Here is a 24318-nt window from a genome sequence, read left to right as displayed (position 1 = left end):
GTTAAAGGGATAGTTCACCCAAAAATAAAAATTCTCTCAGATTTTTCTAACCGTCATGCCATCCCAGACTTTCTTTTTTCAGCAGAACACACACAAAGATTTTTAGAAGAATATTTCAGCTCTGTAGGTCCATACAATTCAAGTGAATGGTGACCAAAACTTTGAATAACCAAAAAGCACATAAAGGCAGCATAAAAGTAATCCATACAACTCCAGTGGTTTAATCCATGTCTTCTGAATAGATCCAATCGGTTTTTGGTGAGAACAGACCAAAATATAACTCCTTTTTCAATGTTGATCTTGCCATTGTGGTCTTTAGGCATAATCATGATTTCAAGCTCGATTACACTTCCTAGTTGACACATGCACAGAGCATTAGATGGCACTAAGTGTACTCGAGCTTGAAATCATGATTCATGATCACCAAGGAGACTGCTTTCAAGATTTATAGTGAAAAAGCAGTTATATTTTTGTCTATTCTCATCCAAAACAAACTGGATTGCTTCAGAAGTCAAGGATTTAATGACTGGGGTTTTATGGATTACTTTTATGCTGCATGTATATGCTTTTTGAAGCTTCAAAGGTTTGTTTACCATTTACTTGGATTGTATGGACCTACAGAGCTGAGATATTCTTCTAAAAATCTGTGTTTGTGTTCAGCAGAAGACAGAAAGTCATACACGTCTGATTTGGCATGAGGGTAAGTAAACGATAAGAGAATTTTCATTTTTGGGTGAACTATTTATTTAACCATTTCCCTGCAACCACAATTTCCTGTTACTCTCTAGCAAAATATAATATTGCCTTTACTCCAATTACACTACACAGGAATGTTAAATCCAATTCTTTAAATAGTTCAAGATGTACTGTAAAGACTTTTCTCTGTTCATCATGCTCTTGAGCAGTAAGTGCACAGGGAGTAAAGTCAAGACCAATCTGTGGAGAAAACCATCCACATTTTGTAAAAAGCAGTATGTTAACACAATTTATTGCGACACAACTTCAATCAAAAAATGATTAAAAATCACACAGATATCTGACTTTAGGGATGTCAGGCCTAGTTCCCCTAAAAAACATGTTTTTAAGTAGTTTTGAAAAACCTTTTCAGTGCTATTTCCCCTTTAATAAAGGGAATAAATTGTTAGATTGCTATCCTTTTTATTGTTCAGTCGTCACTCTTGAACAGCATGGTACACAAATCAAGAGGAAAGGTCAATTTTTTCATTTTGTAGTCAGGATTCATTCCACATTCCTGTAAAAAAGTTCATTTAAAACGTAATCAAAGTAAACATTGAATGTTTTATTTTGGTTTGGCAAGCAAGGTCGTAGCAACTGGAGAAAAAGGTGGGAACGATTTAAGGAGCCCACAGTAGGGCCCCAGAATTCCTGGCTACAGCCCAGTTGATAACTGGATCTTTTGGTTTGATATAATATTATTATAAAATCCCCACCAGTGTCTGTTTTAGATGATTTTACAAAAAAAGAAAAGAAAAATGAAGACATACAGGTGCACACTATCATAATGTACCAACAATATTATCTCTGTACTTCTAGACCAAACAAAGGAATTGCTCCAGGTCCTATCTAAACAGAACTAGAGGTTTACTTATCACCAAGCGGTCATACATTGAAACAAATATGAAGCACAAAAAACCTAGGTTTTTTAAATGTTATATTTGAATCTTGACACTATGCAAGTCTTCTCCAGATCCTAGAAGGGGATGAATGCAAAACAAGGGAAGATAAATACAGGATATATAAATAAAGAACTTTAAATATTAGTAAAACTGCAGGAGTTCATTAGTTGTGTATGTTTGTGTAGTGTTCAAGTACTTGCCTTTGACAAAGGCTACATGGTGCTACTGAGATTTAGGAAACTCCTCAGTCCAAGCACTTACACAAAATGTTCTTATTAAAAGCTTCTGTTCACCCACAGTGGTTGAAATAGTTATTACAGTGTTGTAGGTAGCATTACTTTAAAAAAAAAAACTTTTTGATAACTGAATAACTTTCTCAAACTCACTGACTCCCTCTGTAACTGCAATCAGAGCTTTCACTCCAGCCTAAAAATAGCTTTACATGAACAAAATAGTTAATTGTTGCGAAAAAAAATTATTTATATATTTTCTTGGGCTTAACAACATCTTACCTTTTTAGCTCTTAGAATAACATAATGGATAGAGCAGATTTTGTAACAAATTACTGCCAGTTGATTTCTCTTTTGTGTGGCAACAAAGCCTTTGTCAGCAAATTCATACAACCAACCCTATGACATGATGTTGACATAAAACAGCATATTTTTTACATTTATCATTGTATTGATCAATTTAACTCACTTTGAAGGTAAAAGCACTTCTGCATTAAAGCGTATGACTTCTGTATCATATTAAAATAGGGGAATGTAGCATAGGGTGAATTCATGTAAAATGTGACATCTGATAAATCTGGTTCTTTTGATAGCTTTTTCATGAAAGTGCTGAGATTTGCAATAAAGGCATAATGAAAAGAGAAAAGAAAACTGCTTTTAAGAAAAGGGATATTGAGTTGCTGATTCATATAAGATTTTTAGCAGAACAAAACACTCTGGTAAAACGTGCAACCTTCTAAACTGACATTCAGGGAATATGTTGATGGTTTCTTACTCCTTACATTAAAGCTTTTTTTTAAAGCTGTGGAGAAAAAAAAGGACATATGGATAAGAAGGTTGCTGCTGTAAAGACTGCAAAAACCCACTCTTAGCACACACCCATTCTGAGAGGTTAGAATGGTCCAAATGATTTGAATGAGTTTAAATATGTGCTGTTGCAATGTGGTAAATTAAATGCTGTTGCATTTTAATGTTTTATTCCACTTTAAAACAATATTTATGCTTGATATGATTTATTGTTCTTTTAAAAAAATAATTAAGAAGAAATAATTAATTTTGTCCCTGTATTTGTTCTATTGCTTACAAGTAGGTGTTTGCTGTGCAATTTCACTGGCCCATTTTACCTGAGAAAAGTGGTTTTGACATATTTTATTTTTTAAACATATTTAAATATTTATGAGCATAATGCTCTTTTCTGTCTTTTAATACTCTGTTGCTTTAGATTATTTGCAAAAAAGTGGCCCATATTAGCAACTCTCAATTAAATATGGACCGTTTTAAACTTTTAGCACCGTTTTTTAAAAAGCGGTGACAGATCAGCTCATAAGACTTTCAAGCGGGTCGCTGTTTATTACTTTTAGCTAAGAATTTCACAATCAAAGTGATGAGTTTTCTTACATGTGTAAACTCGTTTGCTGATATTTGACAGTCAATAAACTCTTTAGCCATGACTTATATCATGACTGCATATCAAATGTTTCTATTTTTAGGAGCACATTTCTGTGTAAAAGCAACTGTTTGCTTGCTCTCTTTACGCTGCGATGTTTCGTGTTTGTCAATAGAGTGCGGAACGTTTCTTTTACTGTCGTGTTTCTTTCAGGTTTTGTTTTGAAGTAGTACCTTCTGCCTCCGCTTCCAGTGTTTATTTAAAAAAAAATAAGCGGCAGTCATGGCAGAGGAAGATCGTGCAGATTTTAGAGTAAATGTCAAGTCAAAAAGAATGGTTCGTGAACAGACTGAAAAGTATAAAGACTTACTAAACACGCTGTTAGATGGCCAGTGTAATATATCCGAGGAGGACAAGGCCAAACTGCTGCAAGAAATGGTTGTGGTATGTCTAGTAACATTAATATGTAAAATAAATGCCAGGTGAATTATTCTTACTCTTAGTCAAATTTACCATATGCTATTATGGCGGAAGTTCATACTATAGAATCTAATTGGGGAGTGAGGAAATCTACCTTATTGTATTTGCCTCTGTTGCAGTGGTTATAGTTTTTAAATGTTTAGGATACTGATATTTGAAATCATACATAAATCGATATTTACAAATATATTGAGGAGCCACTCGTGGTTCTACCCATAATTACTAAACAATTTTACTACAAATGTCACAGTTAAACTATGGTTACTATAAGAACTATGTTACATTTTCATACTGGTGGCTGATGTGCGACTTTGTTGTTGTTGTTGTTGTTGTTGTTGTTGTTGTTGTTTTTTATCCACTCACTTTATTTGTCTCTTTTAACTTTTAGAACTTTGAGTTCACTGTACAAGAAAATATAGTAATTGATGGCTTATCATGGGACGAGACATCAGAGGATTATTGTGCAGGTAGTTTATCATCATCTCAACAAGTGATCTCACTCAAATTATCTCTTTGCAATCTATTCAATAAATGCTCCTTAGTAGCTATTCCCATATTGTTATCTGCATCGCATATGGTTCTAACCTCCAATTTTGTGGATCACACATTTGTTTAATAACAAATACATGCAGAACCTGTATTGCTTATGTGATATGAAAATCTATTGACTTTAAAGGGGTACATAAAAGTTTGACCTGAAAATAATTTTTTGTCTTTTTAAACAAAAATTGATATGTCTTTATGAAAAACACTTCTTTTGAAAATGTAGACTATGAGAGTGAGATAAATGATTTGCTGGATGAGAAGATTGTAGAGACCACTTGGAAACGCAGCTCTTACCCAAAGCAAATACGCTGCCAAGTTGTGCGATCATTGAGAGCGGAGAGGAAACTCATGGTGAGACGTGTTTATTTCCTCTTGAATCATACTTATTGTGGATAAACATAAGGCTGCATTGAAATTATTAAACACAAAAAATAACAATTTTATTTTAGAATGATGACATTTTTTCAGATCGGCACATATTAAATTGATCTGGTTTTGCCATTTGAATATTTTCGTCCCATGTCTACTCAAAATACAGAGACACGAATGGTCAGTAGAAAAGAGTCTTTAAGGAGCTGATGAAAACAGGCCAATGTGATGCATGTCTTTGATCTAGCAGTTAACACGGGCCTAATAGAAGATGCAACTCATATTTAAAGGTGTAATTGTCAAGTGATCTATTGCAAAATTGTAGTGAGTAATAGACATGTGGACGTATAACTGTATCTCACCAGTAGAAGGGGCTAATCAGCTAGTCTAGTCAAGTAAACTAAAAGAAAACTAAATCCTTGAAATAAAAAATAAAAAATCTTTATATGAGAGAATTTTGTGGGCAACCATTAAAAATTTAACAGCTGTGGACTATTTCTGGAAATCTTTGGACCTATTTACAGTCATTGCACTCATGATAAGCTTATACATGAATGTATGGATAGGCAGGTGTTCCTCAGGCCACTAGATGTCATTATACTGTAAATGTTGGACAATTTTGGGAACCTTTTGATGTAACAAATCGGATGGAATAAATAGTTAGCAGTTTTCTCCAAGAAAGTTAAACCCTGGTCATCGGAAATGCCTCAAATAACAATTTTAGATATTAACATTAATGAGATGTTTGAGTGTATAATGTTTTGTGTGAGAGCATCCTCAGAAGGATTGATTATGGATTGTACATTTAATTCCTATAAAGCCTTTGTTTCAATCATTTAAAAAATTCATGAAATTAAAATGGTGATGGCAAAATGGATGGTCACATATGTTTACATTTCACCTTTTATTTTAGGGTTTGTATGAACAGGCACTGAAGCCACAAGATATAAAGTCAGATCCAGTTCAAGGTGTGTCACCTTCCCTTTTTTCAGCCAAAGCATTTTGTATAACAGTGCCCTTTAGAATATATATTGCATCTCATAAACATTGTTTTCACAGACACTATCATCAAAAATGTATCCGCTGCTGCCCCGACAATGTTTAAGCAAGCCAGTTCAGTTATGAAGGTACAAATCAATATTACTCAATGATCTATATGCAGTGCTTTAAGTACAATAAGCTTGTCCATTATACCCTGCCATAGACATGTTTGGGAGACTTTCAATACACCAATCAGACAGACGTCTCAGTAATAAATGAATTATTTATACAAACATTTACACATTTACATTACATTAACATGCTACATTTTTATTTTTATTCTGTTCAGTCTCTGAAAAGTCTGAAGCAGGCAACAGAGGGCTTGCGTCAAGTTCTGGACATGCAGCCTTCAACGGAGTCAGAGGAAATCTACAGAGAGGTGTTTGGAAGTTCAGTGGGAAATAACTTTCCAGACCCTCATCACAGGCTTCCCTCCACCATCAAAAGAGCTGCATCTGATGCAGAGTACAGTGCAGACTATGTTCCGGCTCCCAAAATAATCCATAATGAGACTGATGCTAATAAAATGTAATGTACAGTATGTGTGTGTCAGCTTTGTGTAAGAGTGAGTCTTTTGTATGCTTAATATTTCCCATTTATTGCAAATACATGTTTTGTACATATACTTTATACTGAAATAAGTGTCACATTTTTGTCTCCATTAAATCCAATAAATTAAATTTTTGGAGAACTGCTGTACTGTTGTGGTCCAGGTTCATCCCACAAGGTGTTTTTGGTCTACCAGAGTTGGTTTGCAAATGAACTGACTTTGAACTTTATTGTCATTGTCATTTGTTTGGCCCTGCCACACAACAAGATGAACAAATCAAACATCAAATTACGATGCTTAAAAAAAGCGTCGTAAGTCCGTCTTCACTGACTGCTGTTGTTTACACTGTCTCTGAACTCGATACTAAAGGCGTCCTCGAGAGCACCACGTGACTTCAAAGAACATCCGCCGAGCGAGCATTTGCCAGAAATCACCAATGTCACCCCACAAGATGGTGATTGACACTTAGTTAAAACATGTAAAACGTTGCGCTAATTGAAACGACCTTCAATAAGCACGTTTGTCTTATTTTTCCTTTCAGTTTAGTGAACGCGTCTGAGCGCACGTGTTCTGTTACACCTGTCATGTCACTTTTCAATGCGACTAGTAACTTAAATCAAAATGATGCTCCAACTTTGCGGTTGCTTCGAACAAGCGAGGTAGGTCACTACTTTACAAATGTATTTGAATTGATTTTATGGTCTTAGTCTTTTGCATTGATTTTGTAAAACAATTGTAATCTTACAACTACTAATACACTTTTAAAAAAAGTCCCATATATTTTGTAAAACTTAAGAAGTACAATTTCGTTTTGTGTGTGTGTGAGTTCACTGTGTCTGTTTTGTTTGGTTTCAATAATACAGTAATAAGGTAGTCTTAAATGTAGAATAAGCACATTTTACATATCTGCATTATTTCTATGTCACTAGCCAAATTAACTTTATACAAAAGGTCAGATTTACTCATAATAAAATAGGATATCCATGTACAATGTACACATTAATGAATAAGAATTCAGGAAAGTGTATCATTCTGTGGTACCCTGCGGCCTGTTATTTTATTCTGATTCAGAGTTCTGATGATGATGAGAAGAGATTGAAAAGGAGAGAAAAGAACCGGGTGGCTGCACAAAGGAGCCGAAAAAAACAAACCAAGAGAGCTGATGAACTGCATGAGGTTTGCATTTCAATAGTTATTGATTTCATGAGTCATTCTTCTTATTTTCCAAGGGTCCACATGAAGGTTATATACAGAGGTTTGTGGGCAGACGTTTGGAAAAAACATGAAATACACATTGTTGTTGTTCTGATTTATGTGGTTTTTGTGCACTGAAATTTCTCTAATCAGGCTTATGAGTGTCTGGAACAAGAGAACAGTCTGCTGAGGAAGGAAGTTCAGTTGTTAATAGAGGAACAGCAACGCTTGACAGATGCCCTCAAAGCCCACGAGCCTTTGTGCCCAGTCCTGAACTGTATGACCTCAACATCAAGATCCATAGTGCAAACTGAGTTTGTGTCCAGATAGAGCCACACACATTTGATGCTCATATAGTGTGAATTTCCATTCAGGGGTCAATTAAATACATCGACAATACTTAAAAAGTTCAAATAAACCTTGGCAGGGTGACTAAATGGGTTTATTTTTCCAATAACAACTGGCTGATTATCCCGCTTATTACACGGCTACTTACAAAATAAATGAATACGTGGATATAAAATATTGCTTTGCATTGAAATTATGTAATGATGTGAGAAGAAAGAAATAGCTGAACACCTAACTTCTACTGCCGGAGTTCTGTTTTTGTTATTAATGACTGTCTGACTGCAAATTATCCAGCTCATCAAAAGACTACTTGCCCAATAAATAAATAAATGCACATGGAACTTTTATTTGAGTTGAAATTATTTTATTAGCTTACTTTTAAAGATTGTACAGTGATCCAAGAAGTAATAAAGATGACTCTCAATGCACGGATGAGCAGTCTGGTTTGTGGATGTGCGATTTTTACTCAGATCACTAAATGGCGCCACTGACCAATCAGAATCGAGTATTCCAGAGAGCTGTGTAATAATATTAGATAATGCTTTAGATATAATTTTAATAAGCAATAGGTCACCATTTAGTTTCATTGGATTGGGAAAAAAAAGATGAAAGTGAATGGTGACTGAGACTAATATTCTGCCAAACATCTCCTTTTGTGTTCTTTGGAAGGAAGAAAGTCGTATAGGTTTAGAACAACAGAATTGTAGTTTTTGGATGAGCTATTTCTGTAAATAATGTTAACATATACAACCTTATTTTAAAGTAAACAACATTATATTATAACATTATTATAAAGTGTTACCTGTATATCTATTTAAATGTAATTCTTGTATGCTTACGATAACAACCACCGTTTGTATTCTTTATAACTAAGATGTATTAAAGGTGCTGTAAGTGATTTTAGCGTTTTGAAGCTTTCACATGACCGAGCCGATTAATTAGCCACACCCCCTCATTCCAAAACCGTGCCCTCCAAAGATAATTTTGTGACCAAAACTGAGCAAAAGAGCAGCATTGTTTGTTCCTGTGGCCGTCAAATTCCACAGTGGCACAATAGCGCCCTCAACTGACAAACATTATGAATCATAGCCTCAATGATCCACTTCAAATGCAACACTATGAGAACGTGCAAAATGATTGACAGGTGAAAAGCGTCAATGTCCGTGGACACATTTTTGTTTGCTGTTTACAGATAGAGCTACTGCTGTCACAGAGACAGGTGAGATATCACAGGACACTCATATCTTTAATGGAGTAGAAACATTTTTGCATTCTTCTCCATGAAAAAAAATCACTTACAGCACCTTTAACTCTTGAGTTCAGTTTACAGTGTTTTCAGTCAGACTCAGGAAATAATTGAATGATTGTCAAATTGTTTAAGCTTGAAATTTCTCTTGCATTATGACATTCCAAATGCAGAATTTGTTGTCATGTTATCCCATGGTCATGGCTCACATGAATACATCCACTAACAAAACCATTTGATGTACCACAACTAGTTGGGCTGTGAATGAATGACATGACATCTGCTTTAAGATAATTATGTGACCAAAATACCCAACATGAGTTTAAAAACTCTGTGACAACATGTTTGTTATGCCTGCACATTATTGTAAAGTATTACAAACTAATAATAATAGATTAGCATAATTTAAACTTCAGTGTTACTTTTCTGTCTGATTCTTATATATATATATATATATATATATATATATATATATATATATATATTATAGGTGCCTTGTATTACAAACTAAACCTTGTATGTTTTAATAAGTATTTAAACTAACAGTTAAGCATAATTCAAACATCACTGTTGCTTTTCTGAGTTTGCTTGATTGTGTTTTAATGTTTTTTGTGAGATATGTATTTTAAAAAGAACATGTTTGTTTTGTATTACATTTGTATGAAATCTGTTTTGTATGACATTGGCTTGTGCACTTTTGCGATGCAGATTCCAAACCTGCTGATGCAATTTCTATTAAATTGAGGTCATAAAACCAGAAAAGGACCCCAAAAAATTGGTCTTTTTTTGTTGTTGTTGTTTTTTGTTTTGTCATTCTCATTTTGTGTTGGAACTATATTGGTGGTGGTTGCAGTAAGATGGTGTATCACTTCCTCAAACCTTTACAAACTTACCTTCTTAACCAGTGCATGTAACGCACTTCTACATTTCTCTTCCAGTTTTCTCTTCTCTTCTGAAAAGTCCTCCACACAGCTCTGTTTACTTTCATTTTAAAACATGTATGGCCTAAGTGCATTTGTAAGGATGTGTCAAGAAGCTCCTTAATACTGCTGCATGTTTCAATATATTAAGTATCTAAAATTTTCACCAGTTTTGCTCCCTATGCCAGCACAAATACTATTATTTAGAATGGTTTAAATGTAAAGAATACATAGTTTCTATGGAAAAAGAATAGCTGTTTTTGGAGCTAGATAAAATTGTGTTTGCATACATTTCTTATGTCTTTCAAAGCAATTACAACTATACAGCATCATGATATGGTTTGCAATCGCACTAAAGTAAAATAAATGCTAACATTTATGATGCATAAAAACGAGTGAATACCTAGCTGCTTGGACCTTATTGGATGTGGTGTATGCTATGAACAGCAATACAAATAAAGTTTTTATTATAAGAAACATAAACTTTGTAAACTTCTGAAAGAAAGTCCAAGAAAGGGCCATGTGGTCAACTCAAATTCCTTGATTGCTGTGCCCTCTAGTGGACATATTGTTGACAAAGATACATTTAGCCTATATTATCCATATTTATTAATAGTCAATATATTTCATCAATAGCCTGTTTTTTGTTTTGTTTTTAAGTAGAGAAAGCTGCTACTTTAAACTTTTAGATTAGATTGCCTATATGGTAAGGGTTCAAGTTGATTCAAAACTGTAATTATGTCATCTTGTTACAACATGAAAATAAGGAAGGAAGGAGATATTATCACAAAATGTTTAACATCAACTCTACATTGGAAAATTAAAAAACCTCAGAAGAGGTATATGCAAATATATATTGTTAGCTGGAAAATGAGAGGTGTGCCTTCACCAATGCTGTAATGGTAACTTTTCCTTGCTGCTCTGAGTTCCTGGTAACAACTGTAGGTGGTTGCCCTAAAATCTCAGAATTCCTGGAACCCTTACAGGAACTTAAAAAGAATGTGGATCTTGAAGTTCCCATTGAGCCACTTCAAAAGGGGACATTTCCATTATACTGGAAAGGATGTGGTCTAGACTGGACTCTAAATGCCTTCAGCACTGCTCTATGCACAAGAACCAATCATTCTAAACATGAGGTTTGCAATACAAACTGTGAGTAAGACATTCCTGCAATTTCACTTGACCAGTCAATGTGCGTTTACTGTTGCCGTCAACATGAATTGCATACGTATGACATAAATGTATTGCATCAAAACTTGTTGTAATCATGTTCAAAGGTCATGACTTAAATGTTTGAAAGAAATAACCTTAGCTCTGTTACAAAACACTGATTGACATCTGTTGACTCCATTGCATCAGTTTTAAAAAGTTGCATCAGAATGAGAAGTTACCACAGATTGCATTTACTGCCATGGGCTGTGACCATGTTAGTTAACACCCTGCCAGGGCATGGTGCAGTTGCATCAGGTGGAATTCAGGTCATGGTGTTAAGAGTTGGGGTCACTCCCCGCTGAATGTAAGGTATCTAATGAATGCATTCACTGATAAGTTGTGTTACAAGTTTAACACTGACATTCTTAAATAGCTCGTTTAGATGTCACAAAAATTCCAATTCATTACACACTAAAAATATTTTGACTTCTGAAGATGTTCTTGTGGTTTCAAAGTGTAATCTTGTTGGGCTATTTAAGTTGGGATAAGGAACAGTAATTGAGTTGCATTTGGCCCCGACTAATCTTACTGTGATCGCACGGGAAGTCGAAATGTTGATACAGATTTTTCCAGTACCTTGATATTGACCCAATTCTGCCGAATCAATGATGAGCATGATTCGGAGGTTATTTTCCCTCTATGATTACATTTTTGGTCTGACAGTTAGGTTTAGGGTTGGGGTTAGAGTTAGGGAGTAGAGTTAATAAAATTTGCATTCCTGTTGACTGTATTGCATCATTTACAACAAAAAACAACCAGCTTTTAGTGCAATTTGTGGATATTTAAGATGGAAACTGGAACTCACACATGCCCATACGTTTAAAAACACTTCCAGACTCAGCCACTGGGGGCAGTAGTATACATTTGAGTAAGAACAGATCGATTTCAGCTGAAGAACTTTTGACCTACTGTTGCCGAATTTACAATGAGATCAGTCTGGTTGCTTAGTTACACATTCTTTGGAATCAAATGTAAGCATGGAGTCAACCTAGATGTAAAAAATGTTTTTCCTTATGGGCTCTATGTTTTTTCTTGATAGAGGTGAAAGTTATCTGTGAATAATTTCTGATGCCCAAATATGAGCATAATATCACATGCCTATCCGACATGAATCTGCATCTGCAATGATGAAGCAATAAGCAGTAAATCTGACTTGATTGACCCAAGCATGTTTTTCTTCTTTAAGGGGATAAATAAAAGCTCATTTTTTAAACAAGGGATGAGTCGAAAATACTTTTGGTGGTAATCAACATTTTGCCACTAATGCTGTTGATTGAGCTTAACTTGTATTGAACATGGAACATTCCTTTAAGGGAGTAAATAAAATAATTACCTACCTAAATATGAATTCTAGATATAACAAAAAGGCATAAAGGATATATTTTCATTTAGTTTATCTCAGAGCCTGTGCAGAACAGCTTGCTGACGTCTTCACCAACATTTTCAACCTCTCCTTGGCCCAGGCCATTGTCCCCACCTGCTTCAAAACAGCCACCATTGTACCAGTACCAAAACATGTTGCTGCAGTAGCCCTCAACAACTTCCACCCCGTTGCTCTTACTCCCATCATAGCAAAGTGTTTTGAGAGGCTGCTCCTCTCCCACATGTCCCCAACACTGGACCCATATCAGTTCGCCTACAAACCCAACAGGTCAACTGAGGATGCTATCGCCTCGGCTCTTCACCCCGCCCTGTCTCACTTGGACAAAAATAACACATATGTCAGGATACTATTCATTTATCTCAGTTCTGCCTTCAGTACTGTGATCCCATCCAAGCTGATCTCCAAGCTCACTGATCTTGGCATCAGCCCCTCCCTCTGCAACTGGGCCTTGGACTTTCTCACTAACAGACCACAGTCTGTTAGGATCAGCAATCACATATCCTCCACCCTCACTTTGAACACTGGTGCACCACAGGGCTGTGTGCTGAGTCCAATCCTCTACTCCCTCTTCACCCTCGACTGCATACCTGAACCTGAGCATGGCTCCAACTCCATAATCAAGTTTGCAGATGACACCACGGTGGTAGGCCTGATCAGCGGCGACGATGAGACGGCCTACAGGGAAGAGGTACAGCGCCTGGCAGTGTGGTGTGCCAACAACAATCTCACACTCAACACCCAGAAGACCAAGGAACTGATTGTGGACTACCGGCAAACTAGGAAAGGACACACACACACTCCCATCTACATTGATGGGGACGAAGTGGAGCGTGTGACAAGCTTCAAGTTCCTGGGTGTCCATATCTCTGAGGATCTTTCCTGGACCTACAACACCTCCACTCTGATCAAAAAGGCGCAACAGCGCCTTTACTTCCTTAGGAAGCTAAGGAAAGCTCACCCATCCCCCCACATCCTGCTGAACTTTTACCGCTGCACTATTGAAAGTGTCTTTACAAACTGCATCACAGTGTGGCATGGCAACTGCACTGTCTCAGACCAGAAGGCTGATAACTGCCTGATAAATCACTGGTGTCCAGCTACCCTCCATCAAAGACATTCATAATAAATGCTGCCTAAGGAGGGTGAAAAGCATTATCAAAGACACCTCTCACCCCAACCACGGTCTGTTTACTCCTCTCCCATCTGGGAGATGCTATAGGAGACTTTGCTGTCGCACCAGCAGACTCAGGAACAGTTTCTTTCCCTCAGCTGTCAGCCTACTGAACTCTAAACTCAGGCACTGAACACTACATCCCACCTGAACTACATATTTGTATTTTTGTTTTAATTTATATATATTTTTTATTTCGAACATTCCCTTGCACATTACTTGCACATAACTTTTAGCTCCTGATGCCGCTTGCACTGTTATGGTCACCGGCCATATAAATATATTTACACATTTACATATTTATACCTCATTCTGTACAATGCACCTTCAGTTTTATACTTCTTCATTTGCACCTTGTACTGAATTCATAGATATTTGCATTGAGCTGTTCTCATATACACACATATTGCTATATTTTGCACAATGACAATAAAGTTGAATCTAATCTAATCTAAAAGCACAAAACACAAAACAATGACAGTGAATGCAATTAAAGCAGGATTCGATATTAATTTTCAATCTTAATTTAGAAGGATTCGATCGTAAGCTTATTTTTTGAACCAATGTTCCAGAGAACGATATAATATACAAACACACCTTGAAAATGCTAAGTATTGTAGCCTCAACATATTCAACTACATTTGACCAACTACAATTTAAACATAGGAATTATTGGGACATGTTTACCTTATTAAATACACTTTGGCTTGAAGTCCTTTCCTATAAGAGAATATAATTGGGGGGCATCTTTTTTTCACATTCAGTCTTTCTTCTTCCTTATTGTCAGCCACCCTCAGAAACAAGTGATTCCACACTGTTGTTACTGGTAACTAACGATGATTAATTAGTGTCTCTATTTGTGTATTCTGTTTTTATCACTAACAAATCCAAATAGTCATGCTAATAATTTGCTCCCCAAGACACTGTTTAAGTGGGACTTTTAGTTCCTGTACAACAACTTTTTTTTCCTTTCCTTTAATTAATATTGAAAAGTAAACCTAAGAATTTAAGGACTAAGATGCTAAACTTTCCCAAAATGGGAGTAACCAAAATGCAGTCTATCACATATACCAAACAATGGCAAATGTTTTCTAGCGTATTTTTTCATTAGTCCCACCTTGGGCTTTCTGAGGAATTTCAGAAGAGGACTGTCATAGTCATATCAAAGCCTTTTCATGCCAACCCCCATAATGAATTAAGGCATCAATAACATAAACTTTTTTCCCCTTATAATGTATGAAACCACCTCTCATATCATCGTCAAAATCAAGAACAATTGCTGAATCATTGCTCTCTGGATGAATTGATTCAATCTTTGCACTTAGAGTTGGCATATCTCTCAGGATATACATGTGTGGACATGTCCTACCACTATTTTTTGGACATGACACATGAAGTATACACTGTATTAAGGAGTAATAATTTGCATTTGTTACATGCAAATTACTTCCCTTCCAAAAATCCCTTTCGTTTGGTACTTTCGTTACAAGGTTTATTCAGTCATTTAAAATGTTTTACTTGAATGATGCAAGTTACTTTAAACGAATTGTTCACCCAAAAATGAAAATTCTCTAATCGTTTACTCAACCTCATACCATCCCAGATGTGTATGACTTTCTTAAAAAACATCTCAGCTCTGTAGGTCAATACAATGCAAGTGAATGGTGACCAGACCTTTGTAGTGCCAAACATCACATAAAGGAAACATAAAAGTAATCCATAAGACTCAATAAATCCATCTCTTCAGAAGCAATATAATAGGTGTAGGTGAGAAACAAAACAATATAATTCATTTTTCCTCTAAATCTCCACTTTCACTTTCAAATGTGAAAGTGAAACTAAACAGGCACCACATGTGACTTTCAGATGTAAAAGTTAATGTAAAATTAGAGATTTAGGGTTAAAAAAAAAGAATTTAAATATTGTTCTGTCTCTCACCCACACATATTATACCCCTTCTGAAGACACTGATTGAACCACTGGAGTCTTATGGAAAAATGTTCCTTTGTGATTTTTGGAGCTTCGAATGTTTGATCACCATTCTCTTGCATTGTATGGACCTACAGAGCTGAACTATTTTTCTAAAAATCTTAATTTGTCTTCTGCTGAAGAAAGAATGTCATATACATCTGGGATGGCATGAGGGTTAGAATGATGTGAGAATTTTCATTTTTGGGTGAACTATCCCTTTAAATGTGAGAAGAATCACATTTTAGGTAAGCTGACAAAAAAAAAGAATCATCTTTTGAGTGTACATTGCATTTAACCCTCCTATTATATTTTTAATGTTTTAGAGAAGAAAAAAACAGTCAAAAACGTAATTTTGTTTTTGGTCAAAATGCCTTTGGATTCTCCACAACAATAAATAAACTAATTAAAAAAACTAGTTTATGCCTATTCATGCAATGTAAGGGTGTTTTAGTTGGTTACTATGGGTGTTTCAAGAGTGCTGCTAGGTGGTATCTACGGCATTACTAAATGGTTGCTAGATGATTGCTAATATGCCTAAGTCAAGAGTAATGTGCAAGGACATTTCAATGGAAGTCTATGGGATTTCTAAGGGGTGGTTTGCCTATATCTACTACTGTACACTACCAGGTCTTTTTTGACCCAAACAGAATTTTCTTACAAACAGGAGAGTTAACTAAAGTCTGATATCCATAGTTTGTTGTGAATTCTTTACAAGAAACAACTCAACCTCAGATATTATACATATGAATATTTTTTATTAATAAAGTATCAAACAAACAACAGTCAAACTGCAGCAAGACATCTTTCAGATACAGATGTAATTAACTTCTCAATCAGAAATGTTTTGGTTGCTACTGCACTTCAATAGTTTGACATGGATAACGTGACACATAAAATCTGGTTTAACCACAAATAGTAAGCATAGTTTCCATTACACATTTAATGCCAGTAGTACTACATTTCATGATTGGCATGCTTGGTTGAACAATAACAAAAGGAAAAGAAAGGCTAACCGACGCCTGCGCCATTTAACCAGTCAACACACAATTGAAAAAGAAATTTAGACAACTCAGAATATACGGGAGATCTAAGTGAAAAAGTTCAATATTTCCCCTTGTAGATATCGACTGACAGAAATTTTCACAGAGACAAAACTCTTCCTTAACTCTGAATTTAAAGTTAGGCAATGTGGTCAGAGTGCTTGATCAGATGTCTTATGGTATGTGTTTCTTCAAAACAAACACTAACAATATGGTGTGACACTCATATTGCTTGGCACATGATCTAGGAACATAGCCAGACAATAAATATGAGCTTTACTTGAAGTGTTTGTTTTCTTTAGAATAAATGTAGAGGGTTGTGCATCTAGACACTAACAACACACAGCTACAATATATGAAAAGTGCAACATCAGAAAATAAGTTTCACTTAATAGCACAAAAACACCAATCATTCTACAGTGGGCTGGCAAATGTAAGCCCTTCTGCTCACAGCATTGTAACAACATTTTCAGACTGTTGAGGCAACAGCACAGACAGGCCTTTAGTGGTGAAAGTTCAAGTCTCTACAAGGAGAGACTTTCTTGTTAGTAGCATGCCTGACACCTGGCTGTCTCAAAGTCCACTTTGCTTTGACTTCCCTGTTATTTTCTTTGTTTATTTAGTACGAGTTTCCTGTAATAGACCATGTCCTGAGAGATTAGTAGCAGCTTGAAATACTTCATGTGGCATGTTATGTGAATATTAAATGACGCAGAGGCCACAGATGCATAAGTAATAACTAAGCTAATCAACATAATCACAATGTATGCTCTCTTTGTCTTCAATAAATGAAAGATACATGCAATTGCTACATAAGTCTTCCATTTTTCCTCACAAGTATACAACCGCCAAACTCACCGCCAGGGTTTCGTTTAACCAACAAACTAATAAATAAATGAAATTATGTTGCTTTAGCATAAACACAACATCAAGCTTTGGTGCATACAAGTAAGAACAGGTTTAAATAACAAAATATATCTAATATTTCATGTCCTTGAACTCTTTAGTGCTAGTCCCTTTCAGTGTACCACAGACCAACCTCAGTTAGCATGGAAGGCACCCATGTTTAGTTTAGTCCTCAGTCCTTTATAATCGGGTGGACTTTCTAATGTTCCTTGGCAATGACTTCCATGCATTTAGCTTCTTAATTGTAAGTTTATGATTCAGAGATGCCCACAGCTAGTTGGTATTGTGTGTGTTGGTCCACTTGTGTTAAATTAAGACCTTGCAAGGTGCATTCCTTGATCTGTTGGATGAAGAGCTTTCTCTCGTCCTCAGGGGTTTGGCCATTCTGAGCACGGACAATACAGGTGGGCCTGTGCAGGTTGAGCATGTAGACTAGCTGCTGCTTTTGGTTTTTCAGCTCCTCAATCTGGGCTTTGAGCTCAGCATTGATGGACTCCAACTTCTCTGATTCCTGTGTTCAAATCAAGAGCCATTCAAATAAAAAATTAATTGAGCGTATACTCCAATAAATACATTGAAGTAACCTATATGTATGGGCTTCATGCAGTAACTTCAAGTCAAAGTCAAGTTAAAAATATAATTTGGCATCACTAATTGTGTATGTATGTATGTATATACACACACACACACACACACACACACACACACACACACACACACACACACACACACACACACACACACACACACACACACACACACACACACACACACACACACACACACACACACACACACACACACACACACACACACACACACACACACACACACACACACACACACACACACACACACACACACACACACACACACACACACACTATATATGTTAGGGTTAGATCAGGTACAAATTGCTCCTTAAAGTAACATTTGCTAGTTACCAATTTTATAGTGTAATAATAGTAATAAAAAATATTCAGAAACAGCAAATAAGTGTCATGAGTCACATTAATTCATTTAAACAAATTTAATCAACAGACTTTTGCACTTTTGTAAGGTTACCTGTTGTAAATGGTTGGTTTTCTCCTTTTTATTGTTTCTGCATTTTGCTGCTGCAATTTTGTTTCTTTCCCTTCTTCTTTTTCTCCTTTCACTCTCCTCTGGCTTGATCTGAAATTACAATATTTATCACATTATAATATATATTGTGCAATGAACATTGATTTTATGAGAGCATAAACAACCTAATGATTCTGAATTATGCCAACGACTGGTTGGACAAGCAAATTATGTAAGCAAGGCTTTTCTATGTACTTTTCTATGTAAATCTGAAATACAGAAAATTACATAGCCTATTTGTTTGGTAACATTTTACAATAAGGTTCTAATTTTGCTAGCATTAGGTAATACTTAAGGCTTGAACAATATATTTTAACAGCATTTATTAGTCATGGTTAATGTTAATTTATGAAAATACTATTGTTTATTGTTAGTTCATGTAATAATGCATTTACTGTAGGCTACTACTGTTAACATGTAGGCTACACTTTTTATTTTTAAAGATCAAATTAAGCTACTAACACTAAGGTTAATAATGCTAAAAGTATTGTTTATTGATAGTTTATGTAAACTAATGTAGTCAACTAATGTTAACTAGCACAACCCTATTGTGAATGTTACCAATGTTAGCTTACTTAATTATGTCTGATTAAACAAGTAACTTGTAAGCACGGCTTTTATGTAGCCTACGTGTTACCCAATATAAATAGTGCAGGCTAATCAGAAATATATGAAAATTACACATTTGTTTGAAATGTTCGGATCGTAAGTGAATCTTTCTTACCTCACGCTTCGCTACGGGCAGTTCAGTGGGTCGTTCGGCGTTCAGACAGGCTCGGTCATTGGTCATAGCGCTCATGCCGTTGGACAGGCACTTGTTCTGGATGGCGTATCGTAGCTCCACTTTGACTAACGGAGTGAAGTTTGTGAAGTCGTCCAGCGTGAGTGAGCCCGGCGGGGAGAGGCAGGGCACCAACGCCGACGCGCTGATCTCCGAAGGACCCAAACCAGGATGCTGAAGCATCATTACGAAATCTAAAACATTTTACGAAGAATTGAATCAATTATCGAACCAATCTTAAGAAAGAAACTGAACAGCGTTTTGTAATCGGTTACAAACTCTGCCCCACTTTTCTTTAAGTTATGTTGGTTATGACTGACATAACTACATATTTAAAGTAAATGATCACAACACTGACCAGTCATTTATATAGGCCTATAGACTAAAATACTATCCTCTAAAACCTGGCTAAGTTACTGGCTAAGTTTATATACGTGAACATAGTGCAGACGTACTCAACCGTCTGTTCTAGAACGTCACGATACAACCCATAAACAACATGTGAAACAATGTTGCCACTCACCTTGTTTTGAACAGAACGCGCGTGTTGTTGTGATCCTCTACTGGCTGGAGTGTTCTCGCGCTCAGCTGGTAAAGTTACAATTCTCGCCGGCTCGTTGCATCACCCTTTTTATAGCAGAAGAGGCGAAGCAGTTGTAAGAGGGCGGGCCAAGTGACGTCATCCTATTTATAGCATCAGGGAAGCTGTCTTTGCTATGATGCAATCCGGCAACCCTCTGCGCGCACCATACTGGGCAAGCTCTGCCCCTCCCTTTACAATGGAGGAACTGATGTCGCATACTGACATATTAAACTAATGAGCAAATAAAGACATAGCCGTGAAATGACATGGGATCTCTGTTATGCTCTAATGTCATGTCCTGAATAGTTATGAAAAAAAAGGTCAAGGGAGAGGAGAAATTGAAAGGCTAGTTGGCCATAATCATTTGGTCACCATCATTAAAACAAATCCCACTCACTCTGTTAAACACATGTAAAACTGGGTTATTCAAGTAGTGTCTGTTCATGGGGAATATTATAAAGGCAAAGAGATGATCCCATGCAAGGTAGTGTAAAGGTGTCTTTTATTAAGTATGTTTAGTCTACTGTTCTTCTTTCTATTCCATGAGTACAGGTTTAATTTTGTAATGTGCAAGTGTGATCGTTCAGTTGTGTAAGTCAATTCTGCTTTAAACATTTTTTTCAAGGTAACATATCTTTATATCCTTATAATATTTTTTCATGATTTGTTCTAAGTGCAATATCCTGATAACTGTATGTGTTTATATTCTATTAGGCTGTACAAATAGCTGCATTGCTTTTACCCATTTACATTTTGAATTTTTGGTGATATCCCATTGTATTTATGAGCTTTAAAAATCAATGTGAATACACAGTGGTAACCTGCAATAGTTGGCGCTACTTGTACTAACTCTTAAAATTAGTTTTGTTGGCTTACTCTGATGTATCCAGGTTGATTCTGACAGGTTACACAATATATATATATTGTGTAACTATATATAATTAATTCTATATATATATGAATTAATATATACTATTTTTTTTTTTAAATGAATCAAACTACATGAAGTTGCCACATGTTATGTCATCACAAAAAAAAAAAATATAAAAAATGTAGGTAAACATTTTTCAGTGGTCCATTAATATTATTAGTTGTTCTATGCTTTTCAATGACATACAGCTAATTATAATACAGGTTTATTTGGTTTGGAACTGAGAAACACTGAACAAAACCAACAAACATTCAAAAATTTGGTAAATTTATGTACAAGTCAAAATGTGGTAAAGTAAGTGTTAAAACTTATAAAGTTTGTGTGTGTTTATGTTGTTGTCTATGGAAGTTTAACAGAAGGATTTTGGAGTGATTTCAGGGTGTGTGCAGCTAGCACATTCCTCTCCTGAATGTGAAGCAGAGCTTTCTTGCTCTAGTTGGGTCATTACCCACCCCAGTACACACTCTTACCTCTGTTTTCTGGAAATTTCCAGTGAGCTTTCTTTTTGGTGAAATCACCCTAGCCTAAAACACCCCTTATTGTCTTTGTATACAAAATAACGTTACCAAGGTGCCATGTCTAAACTTGACACAAAGCCAAAACATTATACATTTTTTCCCACAGGGAAAAATTATGACAACCTGGTTTAAAAAACTAGTTCCTTAGAATTATGTATGAACTGCAGTATATTAAACTGACTGCTAACACTTGAAACAGTATAAGAAAGTATTATAAATTAAGCATTATAAATATAATTTGTTGTTTACTGTTGTTGTTTTGACATCCACATATGATGATGAAAATGATTTTATACAGATCTATAGTATTTGATTTGGCTTCTTTTTGTTTGTTTGTTTTGCCATAATGTTTTAATTTCATGAATTTTGGTCACTGACATACACTGGAGCCCATATCACACACAAAACAAACAAAAAATAACCCACAAATGTATGCACTTTAAAAAGTGGATACATGCAGTTGTTACGTGTCTCCACTTGATCTAATTTAGGTGTAACCTAATGCTGTCAGATTGATTCAGTCATATTTAACCTTTTCATATTTAACTTTTAACTTTAAAAAACAGTTAATTTAGATATTATCACATGATGCACAATTTTAAGTGTTTTTTATTTATTATTATTTTACAGTGGAAACTTGTTTTGAATAACAGATGTTCAACTCTATTTTATTTAATATCATTGCCATAACTTCTTATTAAATGCCAAATTATACAAATTAAGTACAATTTAAAGTCACAAATATGACAATTAGTTCAGGATTGCTTTTGAGGTTAGAAAGCAAATGTGTGCTTTAAACACTTAAGAGTCACTTTGCTTGTAAATTAGTCAGAACAAGTTATAGTAATATACCTAATTAGAGATTAGTTTGTTTTGAAAAAAATCTAAAAATATCTGGGACATGGATACAGCTGTTATTATGTCAATATTGACTTGATAGCTGTTAATATACAACAAGGTTTCAGGAGAAGATATTTCACTTTTCCCTCTGCTACTTATTGAGTGTTGTCTAAAAAACACGTTTCATTCTGTGTGATCAAGATTAAAGTCCTTATACAGTTTTTAAACAGTTTCAGTTGACTTTCTCATGAAGCACATTCTAGTCTGTGTCCCTTTCTGTTTGTTTTCATTATACCTCCACACCAACTCCCCATATCCTTATCTTTATTGTTGGTTTGAGCCTAATCAGATTTCTGATAAGAAATATACACACAGTAAAGTTTATAAGGGAGGCAATTTAAGATCATTCGTATTTAGACAAATTATTTTCAAATTAAACTTTATGCAGGTCATTGATTTATTAAATTGTTATTTCAACAAATTACATTTGAATGACCAGATTTAATATATATGGTTATACTAAAGATTTCTAATAAAAGATTTAGATAAAGTCTGGCATTTTCACTTTTTAAAAATACAGCCTAATTTACTGTGCACAAATTGTGTATCTTTCACTGTTGTGGTAACTGTACATCCACACTTTAGATATTCCTTGTAGGTGTGTGCTCAATCTCATCTGTGAATTATTTTGAATTTCTCTAATATATATATATATATATATATATATATATATATATATATATATATATATATATATATATATATTTTTTTTTTTTCAATTATCATTGTATTAGCCTAACTTTCTTTTAACTTGACCATATAACACTTTAAATAGCAAGTAGAAGAATAATGTTACATTAATAAAAACTATAGTTAGTAATATTAGAACGTATTAATATTAGCTAAAATATGCTTTGATGTCAATGCTATCCATCCTTTCTGCACCATCAGTTTAATGTCCTGTGTATTGATTTATATGGGGTTCCTTCTGCAAATCAAATCAAAACTATTCTATTCTATTCTATTCTATTCTATTCTATTCTATTCATAATTCTAGGATGTATCCAGTGATTTTAATCAAATTAATTTAAATAAACAATCAAGGCAAAAGTCAACAAATTAAATTTATTACATTTTATTTATTTCTCATTCTTTTCAAATTTTATTTTCAATTCCAAAATGTCCAAAAGGGCTTTTTGCAGACATATTGTAAGTTTACGGTACAAAGCACTATCAAAAAGAAGCACAGACTGCACATTGTTTCTTTAAGACAACCGCTCGAGTATTCTCACCAGGGGCGAGCACGTCATCCTTCCGGGAATTGAGACAACACGTATCCTTCAACTGCCCCTTTATTTTCTGGTTTTGGAGGTGAGAAGTCGCATCATCCCGTCCCACAACATCACGCGTATGAAACGAAACGTATATTGATAGAGTAATGAAAGAAATCGGGAACGATGTTATAAATTGCACTTTTGGTCTGACACATAGCATTCCAGTAAAACGTTAGTCATCGAAAAGCCTGCTGTTTCTCTGTATATTTGTAATTATATACACACACTTGTCGAACGAGTGCTGTAGCACGCTATAGGGAAAGATGGGGTAAGACGCCCCATGAAGAACAATGTGCATTTACTTTAACAGACAGTATACAGATATACTTTAGACAGTATAGATATATAGCCACAACATTAAAACCACCTGCCTAATATCAGTAGGTCCCCTTAGTGCCACCAAATAGCTCTGACCCATTGAGGCATGGATTCCACGAGACCTCTGAAGGTGTCCTGTGCTATCCAGCACCAAGACTTTAGCAGCAGATCCTTTAAGTCCTGTAAGTTGAGAGGTGTGACCTCCATGGATCAGACTTGTTGGTCCAGCACATCACATAGATGCTCAATCGGACTGAGA

At 35.3% G+C, this 24318-nt stretch overlaps 3 protein-coding genes across 3 annotated transcripts; 2 read left to right on the top strand and 1 right to left on the bottom strand.

Annotated features, from left to right (window-relative positions):
• Positions 1-3482: 3482 nt before the first annotated feature.
• LOC127624202 (kinetochore-associated protein NSL1 homolog) lies at positions 3483-6385 on the top strand. The gene is made up of 6 exons (XM_052098920.1): positions 3483-3698; positions 4123-4201; positions 4504-4631; positions 5563-5617; positions 5709-5776; positions 5980-6385. Exons 1-6 carry the CDS (start codon positions 3537-3539, stop codon positions 6220-6222), a joined length of 735 nt encoding a protein of 244 aa, XP_051954880.1. The 5' UTR covers positions 3483-3536; the 3' UTR covers positions 6223-6385.
• Positions 6386-6502: 117 nt separating this feature from the next.
• On the top strand, positions 6503-9408 carry batf3 (basic leucine zipper transcription factor, ATF-like 3). The gene is made up of 3 exons (XM_052098922.1): positions 6503-6899; positions 7312-7416; positions 7588-9408. The coding sequence occupies exons 1-3, from the start codon at positions 6825-6827 to the stop codon at positions 7762-7764; spliced, it is 357 nt and encodes a 118-aa protein (XP_051954882.1). The 5' UTR covers positions 6503-6824; the 3' UTR covers positions 7765-9408.
• Positions 9409-16427: 7019 nt separating this feature from the next.
• On the bottom strand, positions 16428-20123 carry LOC127624186 (cyclic AMP-dependent transcription factor ATF-3-like). Its single transcript, XM_052098895.1, has 4 exons — positions 20059-20123; positions 19479-19729; positions 18698-18805; positions 16428-18143 (listed from the first exon to the last, which is right to left on the bottom strand). The coding sequence occupies exons 2-4, from the start codon at positions 19719-19721 to the stop codon at positions 17883-17885; spliced, it is 612 nt and encodes a 203-aa protein (XP_051954855.1). The 5' UTR covers positions 19722-19729; positions 20059-20123; the 3' UTR covers positions 16428-17882.
• Between the last annotated feature and the right edge of the window lie 4195 nt (positions 20124-24318).

This window comes from Xyrauchen texanus, chromosome 30, assembly GCF_025860055.1.
Source record: "Xyrauchen texanus isolate HMW12.3.18 chromosome 30, RBS_HiC_50CHRs, whole genome shotgun sequence".
NCBI lineage: Eukaryota > Metazoa > Chordata > Actinopteri > Cypriniformes > Catostomidae > Xyrauchen > Xyrauchen texanus.
This window is presented reverse-complemented; position numbering and strand designations above follow the sequence as displayed.